At 40.0% G+C, this 9928-nt stretch overlaps 1 protein-coding gene across 1 annotated transcript in view; it reads right to left on the bottom strand.

Annotated features, from left to right (window-relative positions):
* CDR2 (cerebellar degeneration related protein 2) overlaps positions 1 to 4483 on the bottom strand; it is a 35688-nt gene extending 31205 nt beyond the window's left edge. Inside the window, exon 1 of the mRNA XM_044660225.1 lies at positions 4253 to 4483. Within this exon, the coding sequence (XP_044516160.1) occupies positions 4253 to 4331 (79 nt within the window). The 5' untranslated portion in view covers positions 4332 to 4483. The remainder of the gene's footprint in view (positions 1 to 4252) is intronic.
* Between the last annotated feature and the right edge of the window lie 5445 nt (positions 4484 to 9928).

Here is a 9928-nt window from a genome sequence, read left to right as displayed (position 1 = left end):
GAAGAGGAAGAAGAAGAAGAAGAAGAAGAAGAAGAAGAAGAAGAAGAAGAAGAAGAAGAAGAAGAAGAAGAAAATTGGGCCTAAATGCATGTTAAAATTAATGAAAAAAGTTCATTGAATTTTAAGTCTTTAAAGCCCACAGCAATTATATTTCTCTCAAACAAAAACTGGTTAGCTAGATTTTACAAGTCAACAGGTAGTATAAAGCAACAACTCTATATTAACATGAGCTGAAAGCTTTTGCCATTATAAAGTAATAATGTAATATGCGTCACTCAGTGGGTGATGCTTTGGTTTGAACTCCTGTTGCTAAGCTTCTGGGAAAGCAAAAATCCCTAGCATAAACATTAAGTAAAATGTTGGTGTCTGTTTTAAAGACCCAAGAAACACAGAGATTCAGAGAAGAAGGTAACATAAGGCAGATGTTATCATCTTCAGAAGATACTGAAGTTTTATAAAGTAATGGCACATGCCTGATACTCTTACAAAAACCAAGCTTTAGCTTTTTTGACGCATACTGTAGAAACCCGAATCCTGATACTGGGCTTTTGCCTGGCACACAAAGGTAGTAGATGTAATAGCAGCTGCCCTGAAAGAAAACTAGAGCTCTAAAGTCTCTTCACCTTGTTCTCAGGGGCACATTTCAAAGAGTGAGCCATCATTACCCTGTACAGAAGACTCCTGTCCCAGAAAATCTCTTTTTCAAATAGATCACTATCAGTATTTTTACCATGCTAATTCCTCTGACAAAAGACAGTTTCTCTACAGCAAAGTATTTTATAAAAGTAGAGAATTTCTTTTTCCTGTATTTGCAGACAGCCTCTGATAAAAGATCCACTTTGATCATTATTATGATTCTAACGAGAGATAGGGTGGCAGATTAGTGTTTCCATTTAAAGATGGGTCCTTCGCAGAAGAAAAACATATGATCAATCATGAGGTTTGATGCGTATTATGATTGGGGATTTTGACTTTAAATGATAACTCTATTGCAAATATTAATAATATAGAAAAAGATTTTGAACAATGATACATGTATAACCCAGTGGAAATGCTCATCAACACAGGGAGGGGGAGGGATAGAACATAAATTATGTAACCTTGGTCTAATATTCTAAAGAAATTAATTAATCAAAAATAAATAAATAAATGAAAAGAAAAAAAAAGATGGGTTCTTAGTTATTTTTAACTTTTAAAAAGCACAACAAATCTTTACCTAAAGACTTGAACTGGTTAAAGCCCACAAAGATTGCTAGAGAGAGATGCTTTGTAGTTTGAAGCACTTCCTCGAGATTTTCTCCAAGACTAAAAAAGACTTGGAAACTCATTAAAGACTAATTTTAAAACTGAAGAGAGAGAGCAGGAGGTGGTATATTGTGTAAAAGGTAAGTTGTTGTTTTTTTGGTTTTTTTTGTTTTTTCAAATCCTTACTGAGAAAATGGAAATGGCAACAGCAACAATAAAATTAAACACATGAGCCTCATCATGGTAAGAATACAAGTGAAAACATTGAACAGGATAACAGCATATTTCACTCACAGAATGGGAAAAATACCTCCTGACTTTCCAAACATTACATGAAAATAAAGAAAAAGTCACTAGAGAAGTACTTCGACAAATATTTAGACCTAAAGTACTTCAATCTTCACTTTTTTATAAAGCTCTCTGACAGGTTATATCCATGACAATATTAAATCTCCCATTCTTGGGATGTTTATGCTTGTTTTACCTCCTTGGTGGGGTTACAGTAGGGATCAAAAGAAGTAATAGGTATGAAGAACTGAAAAGTAAAAAATATATCTTGAGGTAGGATTAAGAATGTTAAACCACTTGGTACCTTTCCAACTCAAAAATTCTGTGATTTTAACACTATCTTAAAATTTAAAGTTTAAAAGAAAAAGAATTCTTCACATAACACCAACATTTGCTTCCACTTCAGAGTAGGTAAAATATTAACAATGATAAGTTATCCATAAAAATTCTTATAGTTACAAAGGGCAAAGGCAGACATCCACATAAACCGCAATCCTAGTATAATATACAAATACGACTTTGAACTTGTACTTGTGAAAAGCAGAAGGGAGAAAAATATTTATCTTTGAAGTCAGGCATATAGCTCTTTTTACCGTACAGAAATATTTACCCTTAAATTTTCACTTGGCATAACATAGATTTATGGCTGAAAGGGGCCTTGGAGGTAACTACTCCAATGTCTTAATTTTCAGATGAAGAAATTGAGGCCAAGAGAGGTTAAGTGACTTGTCTAAATTCATACAGGTAGAATGTAGCATAGTCAAAATTAGAAACCCAGTCCACACTAAATCTAGCTTTCTTTTCATAGTCTTCTCCTACCTTCCTTACATATTGTTACCTCATTAATTCTAGAGAACATATCAGAGTAGTAAATGATCCAATTCACACAGGGAAAGCTACAATATAAACTCAATGCTCAGTAAAGGTAGATAAGTACAAAAAAACACTGTTTTTCAATAGTCAAGTGGCCTGAATCACACAGAAAATATAAAGCGTAACTACTTCGGTTATATGACTTTTCAAAACAAATTAGTTTGGAAAAAACTTTCTCAAAGAACTGATGTATATTGTTTTCTCTAACTCCAGAAAGGTTACAAGTCATTAAGCACATATTCCTTGAAGAGGAAGTTTAGTGTTCTAATACCCTTCATTAATCTCATTTGGAATGTAAAGAGCAAATTAATTCTCAGACCTTTAAGCCGGAAATGTGCCTACTCACAGTAATGTTAAAAAGGATTTATACTCTTTTTTATCATCAGACCTAGGGTTTCACTGAAATAAGGAATTCCCTCTTTCAAAGTGAATAAGCCCCTCCTCTACAACTTAGTCTTAGAGAGTTGCTATGGAAGTTGAGGTTAAATAACTTGCCTAGGGTTTTTAAATGTCAGTCTGTGTCTGACCAGGGCCTGAACTCAGATCTTCCTGACTCTGTAGATGGCTTTTTAATATCCACTACGCCATACAGCAATTGTATATTTTACTTCATAAAGATTACTAACTATGAAGATTGTATAAGTGATATTAGTTTAGATTTTAGGGAAATATTTATATAGTTATGGAGAAGCCTGTGTTGGTTTCAAATTATCTCTAAGTTCTTGGTCCCATTCTTCAAATAAAAGCAAGCTAAATGCTTAATGTTAAAATAAACGTGGGAATTGTCTAATAGTTTGGAAACAAAGACTTACTTAAATATCGAAAAGCATAAAGCACGGAAGAATTCCTGGGATAGGTTCAATATGCCAAAAATGAGCAAATGGCCTCGATTTGTAAGCAGATCGTTGAGTATTTATTTTGAGAAGAATTTATGCATAACTGCCAATAGAGAAATCCGCTTCAGGCAAGCACTGGTATAGGGGCGTGGAGGAGCTTTTAGAGGACAATTAATAGGTAGGGTAGTACGTTTTAGGCATTGCGTTTGACAGGGGTCAATTACAAATAAACAGTGTTTAATCGTTTAACATATCCGAAGAAGCAGCTACCATGGGACTTGGGATTGATAAGTCTTTACAACCTCTCTTATCCACCCTGCTTCAGCTTGTCACACACACTTAACCTCAGATAGACACCCAAGAGAGCAGTGTACAATTGAGAAGCTGGAACAGCAGCATCTCAGCCAGTAGCCACAGACCTAGTCTATACCGCAGAGAAGGGGAGGGGCAGAAAAGGGAGAAACATCTTTGGGTTGGGACACAGTAGCAGAGAAGGTGCCAAGCGGGACACCTGCTCAGAGATGGGCTTCTCCTGTCCTACTACTTCTTTTCTTCCCCAGTTTCACTACTTCCTTTCTGCCTCTGTTTCACCATCTCCTTCTTTCTCAGGTCCCACCATCTCCTTTATTCCTCGGTTTCACCATCTCCTTTCTTCTCCAGTCCCACTACCTCCTTTCCTCATCGGTTTCACCACCTTTCTTCTCCAGCCCCACCACCTCCTTTCTTCCTCGGTCTCACCATCTCCTTTCTTCTCTAGTCCTATCCTTTCTTTCTCAGTCCCATCACCTCCTTTCTTCCTCGGTCCTACCACCTCCTTTCTTCTCCAGACCCATTACCTCCTTTCTTCTCCGGTCCCACCACCACCCTTCTTCCTCAGTTCCACCCAATGCACCAGCTCTTCATTTCCAATGTCCGCCCAGCAAATACATTGAGCGGGGTAAGGCTTGTCCCTGGACGGCCAAAAGATGTTCCTCTCTCCCTCCAGTGGGGCAGGGGGCTCGCTCACTCACCTTGCTGCAGGTCTTGCTGGTCGTACCACGGTTCGTCCTCCTTCATCTCAAACTCCTCCACCAGGTTTTCCGCCAACATCGCGGCAGGGTATCAGGATGGCAGCCGCTGTTCTACTGCCGCCGCCCCGGCCGCTGCCCCTGGCTCTCCTCAGCCTGGGTCTTCGCCGACGCCCACACAGCCTCGGAGCCTTGACAACAAGCGGGCTCAGGCACCACTCGGGCTCTCCGGCTGGCCGCCAACGTCCAGCGTCGCGGCGCCGGAGCCCCCGAGGCAGCCCCGAGCCGGCTCTTCCCGGCCAGCGGTTCCAAACGTGGCACTTTCCAACAGCAGCCCTCCCCAACCGGGGAGCGATTCAAAACCCAGAGCGCGCTCCCACCAATCCCAGGCCGCCGCCCTGACGAGGGGCGGGCACTCTCGCCAATCATGCACTTTCGGTAGATCTGATTCGTCTCGGCCCCGGGAAACAGACCAATGGCAATGCTGGAGAGGACCGAGGAGGCGGAGAAAGGAGAGAGGGGCGCTGAAAAGCTGGGCCAACCACGCCTCGCGCCCTAAAATGGAGAGCGCAGCGCACGCGCGGTCCATGTCTTTCCCCTCCCGGCTTCGGTCCCCTAGGCACACCCCGCATCCGTGTGAGAGGAAGCCGGATTGACGGCGGCTGGGGAGGAGGAGGAGGAGGAGAAGGAGAAGAAGGTAGTATGTATTAATGGCCGAGGCCGGTGTTGGGTAGCAGCCAAGGTTTGGAGGGCGGGGCCGGAGAAGCACCCCAGCGTCAGAGGGTGTGAATTCTGAGGGGTGAAGTGACGTGAGAGGAGACTGTTGCCTCTAGCGTGGCGACGTCTCCACTCGGGGGATTAGAGCCCTGGCTGTGAGGGTGAGGAGGAATATGAGGATGAGATGTGACGTCTGGCTTCCTTGTACTATCTGCACGGGGCTCTGACTCTAGAGCGTAAGGATCTGGGTTCTGATCCTGCTCCATGATCCTGCACGAAGCATTTCCTTCATCTTGTACTCAGTTTCCTCAATTATAAATGATGAGGTTGGACTAGGTGGGCTCTGGAGTCCCGGCTAGATATATAATTGCATAAGGGTGAGGGGAGAAATGTGCTGTAGAAGGGGTGAGGTTGAGGAAACCGGAGGGAGGTGAGGAGTATGAATGAGGAAGGTAGTGAGATGAGAGGCATATTGTATGGAGAGTGAGGTGATGGATGTCCATCATAAAGAATGGAATAGAGGGGAGGGACGGACCTCATAAATTGTGGTGCATCGGTTTTGTGTGGTGTAATCTGGTTTGATGTGGAGAATCTAGGTTCTCATCTAGCCTATGAAACTATCTGTATGACTTTGGACAAGTCACTTTACTCTCTTGAGCCTCTGGTTCTTCAACTCTCAAATGAGGAGGTTTGCCTGGATGTCCTCTGAGATCTCTTCCATCAGTAGATCTGTGATTTCTAGGAGGATGAAGTGTGTACAGCATAAAGGATGGGCAGGGGAAAGGGTGACTTGTTGACTGAGAGTAGTATGTAGTGTAATCAGAGGGAGAAGAAGAAGCTAAGAATCACCTGGTGCACCGAGATTGGGTTTCCTTGGGGAGAAAAAGGATTTCTTAAAGATGCAGTTCCTGACACCTGCTCCTATGGACTTTGAGAGGTGGAGCTGCTAACAACTATCCTTTTGCCATTCTCTTGTCATAACCTAGATTGTTAGGGAATAGAGCTGGAAGGGACCTTGAAAGTCACCAGTTCAATATGTTCATTTTACAGACTAGGAAACTGAGGCCTGATTAAGTAATATGATTTACCCATGGTCACACAGGTACTTCCATCCATCACTCTTTTCACAGGGTCACTGTACTTCCTCTACTGACTTGACTTGAGAGTTTGGCAGAACCTTCACTCTTCCAAGGAGTACACTGGTCATGATCAAATTTGAATAATGCCATTGGGTCTGTATAATATGTATTATAAGATCTGAAGTGATCCCTTCACCTATCTTAGGTATAGGCAGAATGCTTTCAAGGGGTGCTGAAAAAAACCTATTCCTCTGACAAAAACCTTTCTTTGGGTCATTATACCTGAAATTTTTACTATTAAAACTTCATCAATCCACTTAAAAAAACAACAATACAAAAATGTTCCCAGGAATGTTTACAATTTAAAACTATCCTTAGTCATTCACACTTTAATCTGAATATATTTTAGGTCCTTTTCTGAGAAGACTTTGATAGAAATATAAAAGCACCTCAGGTAAATGAGAAAAGTCTCCATTGAGGAAAGTGCTGGGAGATAAAGAGAAATCTGGCACTAAGGCAAGACAAACTTTTTCTACTTAATGATTTTTACTAGCTTTTACCCTAAGAAGCTCAATGGACTCTCTCTAAACTTAGAGAACTATTTAAAACCATTCTGAATTGACCTATAGGATTTATAGTTTAAAGAGACCTTAAAGGATGTCTGATCCAAGGGTCTTACCTTTTTTTGTATTCTGGACCCCTTTCAATAGTGAAGCTTATAGAATACTTCTCAGAATAATGTTTTTAAATACATAGAATAAAATACTTAGAATTATGTAGGAAACCAATTATATGGAAGTTATTAAGTTGTTTCAATTGTGTCAGACTCATTGTGACCCCATTTGGACTTTTCTTATTAAAGATACTGGAGTTGCTTGCTATTTCCTTCTCTAGTTCATTTTATAAATGAGAAAGCCAGAGGCCAAAAGGGTTTAAGTGACTTGCCTGGAGTCACATACCTAGTTAGTATGGGCAGTTAGATTAGAGTGAAGGTCTTTCTGATTTCAGGAAGTGGACACGTCTACTTCAAACCTGACATGTTCCCAGGGCTTCATTTAGGCATTGATAAAGTAGACTACTTTTTATGTGATATATGATTTAATTGAACAGGCTATCACCTTTCACCAAAACCAAATCTGTGATTATTACCTGAAATTTTGTTGTTACTATTAAAGCGTATGTATTCCTGGAAATAAAATTGGTTACCCTGTAAACTTTTACATTAACGCAAATGAGTTTCAGATTCTTTCCAAAGAGAAGTTTTGATACTTCTAAATCAGTGACATGTTAGAGAAGGAGGAAATACCCCCCCAAATGTTATATCTTAAAGATTATAGCTAGATAGACACTGTGGGACATCCTCCACCTTAAGGTTGCGAAGTTGTTAGAGAAGCTCCTCCAAGCCTTATAGGAAAAGCTCAGAAAGCTTGGAACACCCTGTATTAACACTAATGGTTTTATTTTCATTCTGTAGGAAATGGCAAGCTTTCTATGGCTCTGTTTAAACCAATGGTTCCCAAACTTTTTTGGCCTACCGCTCCCCCCTTCCAGAAAAAATATTACTTAGTCCCCTGGAAATTAAATTTTTTTTAAATTTTAATAGCAATTAATAGGAAAGATAAATGCACCCATGGCCATCACCGCTTCCCTGGATCGCTGCAGCACCCACCAGGGGGTGATCCCCACTTTGGGGATCACTGGTTTAAACCATAGAAGTAGGTATAATTTTTAGTAGTTAAGTCTTTACTCCTAAGGCCTAAGGGGAGAATTAAATAAATGATTAAATAACATCAGTTGGAAAAAAATTTATCTATCACTGAAATAATAGCATCAAGGTTGAATTTTTGGAGATTTGTTGCTTCCTTTCTCTTTTATGCTGACTCTTCAGTGATCCAACCAGTTAGATCTCACGAACTGATATTCTGTAGGGAAAAAATTAGCTGAAGTCATCCAGCAGCTCCACGAAGATTCCTAGTGGGTAGGACACTCAGAAAGGGGAACCAGGGACTGAGAGAAAATGGGCTACGAGTTAAGGACTAAGGGAAAGAGAACATAAGGCAAGAATGAAAACATACAGACAAAGAAAGTTCTGGCATAAGGTAGTCAGACAGGGAGTAAGCTCTGGTGGATAAGAGCTTCCATGGTTAGGAGCTCTGATGATGGTCAAGAGCCTCTGTGGTTCAGAGTTTCATTGGGTTACCACAGTATAGGGGAAAGGGAAAAAACAAGTGGTCTGATACATTGGCACTGAGGTAACCATCAAGCTATACAAACCTAAAATAGGTAGAGCTAACGCCTAGATCAGGAATCCATATGGCCCAAGGTCTTGGTACATATGTTAATTGATTGTTATTGGTAAAATTAGGAGACTGAGATAACTGACCAGTCTTCCAGAGTGTAGCCTTAGGGAAAGGCTAGGAATTTGGCAAGGTTGAGATTCAGTTTTACAGAGGTTACAGAAATCAATCGTAAGCAATACTAAAGTCAGCTTTTTGAGCACCCTTAAAATAATATCAAGATTAATGTATACCTGGACTGCTACATTAGCTAACTGGGCTTTTTTTTTTTTCTTCAAAAAATAGCTAATCCAATTCAGAAATTCTTCCAAGACTTCAAAGATCCAGAAGGAAAAAAGCAAAGGGACTCTAGTTTGTATATAAAGTTGGTATTTTGGACTTCATGAGCTCTACCAGTAGTTAATATTTATCAGATTAACTCTAGTATGTTTTTCTTCCCATTTTTATTAAAAATATAAACTTCTATTTTTAAAAAGGAACAACAAAGCTCCTGTCTCTTAGTCCTAGCATTATAAAAGAAAAAAAATTACTTTTTATTGCCTGGTAAAAGAAATATCTCTGTTGTGGACATCTCCTATTTTAATTGACAATATTCAGGCAAAAATATTAGATCACAGACAAAAAAAACCCAACAACTTAAAAACCACTTTCAATTTAGAAATAAATGACCCTAGAAAGAACTTTCTTTGGAGCATAGCTGCCTGGATTTATTATTTGCTGATTATGGTTTATGGAAATTGAAGGAGCACTAAGATATCCAAGACTTAGAATCTCATCTTTTATATCTGATTCTCAAACCTTTTGGACTCTGGACCCCTTTGTACTTTTTTTTTTTAACCCTTACCTTTCTAGCTTAAAATCAATACTATCTGTTGGTTCCAAGGCAGAAGAGCAGTAAGGGCTTAGGTAATGGGGATTGGGTGACTTGCCCAGGGTGACACAGCTAGGAAGTGTCTAAGATCAGATTTGAACCCAGGATCTTCCATCTCTAGGTCTGGCTTTCAATACACTGAGCCACCTAGCTGCCCTTACACTTTAAAAAATTATTGAAAACTCCTTTATACTTTTAAAAATTATTGAAGACCTCTACACTCTTAAAACTACTGAGGACTTTTTTATGCTCTTAAACATAATTTGAGAACCCCAAAAAACTTTTTTTTAAATGGGCTATATCTGTTGACATTTAGGATATTAGAAATAAAAACTGTTATAAAAATAAATGAGCAGATGGAGGGAGAGATAAATTGAACTGGATACTACCACTGGTAATTGTGTGACAGCAGTGGAGTCCAGATATGTGGCTAGTGCAAGATCAACTGAAGCTTGCCACCTAGCTAGATGAGGTAACACCTCCCTCCTTTATAACAGTGCCCAGGCAGGATCCTTCAGGTCAATGGATGGTATCCCTTCAGGTCCCACTTGGGGTTGATTGATGATAGATATTGGGCTCTATTAGCCTTGGTAACAGTTTATCTGACTGCGTGACTCCCTCCCCAGAGAAGCTATGAAATAACCAATCCAGGAAGGTACTTGAATAGTTTATCTATATTTTAGCAAAGATGGAGTACTGGGAATGGGTAGAGGAA

The sequence above is a fragment of the Gracilinanus agilis genome, chromosome 1 (genome assembly GCF_016433145.1).
Source record: "Gracilinanus agilis isolate LMUSP501 chromosome 1, AgileGrace, whole genome shotgun sequence".
Lineage (NCBI taxonomy): Eukaryota > Metazoa > Chordata > Mammalia > Didelphimorphia > Didelphidae > Gracilinanus > Gracilinanus agilis.
The sequence above is the reverse complement of the archived record's forward strand: the minus strand, read 5'-3'. Positions and strand labels throughout refer to the sequence as shown.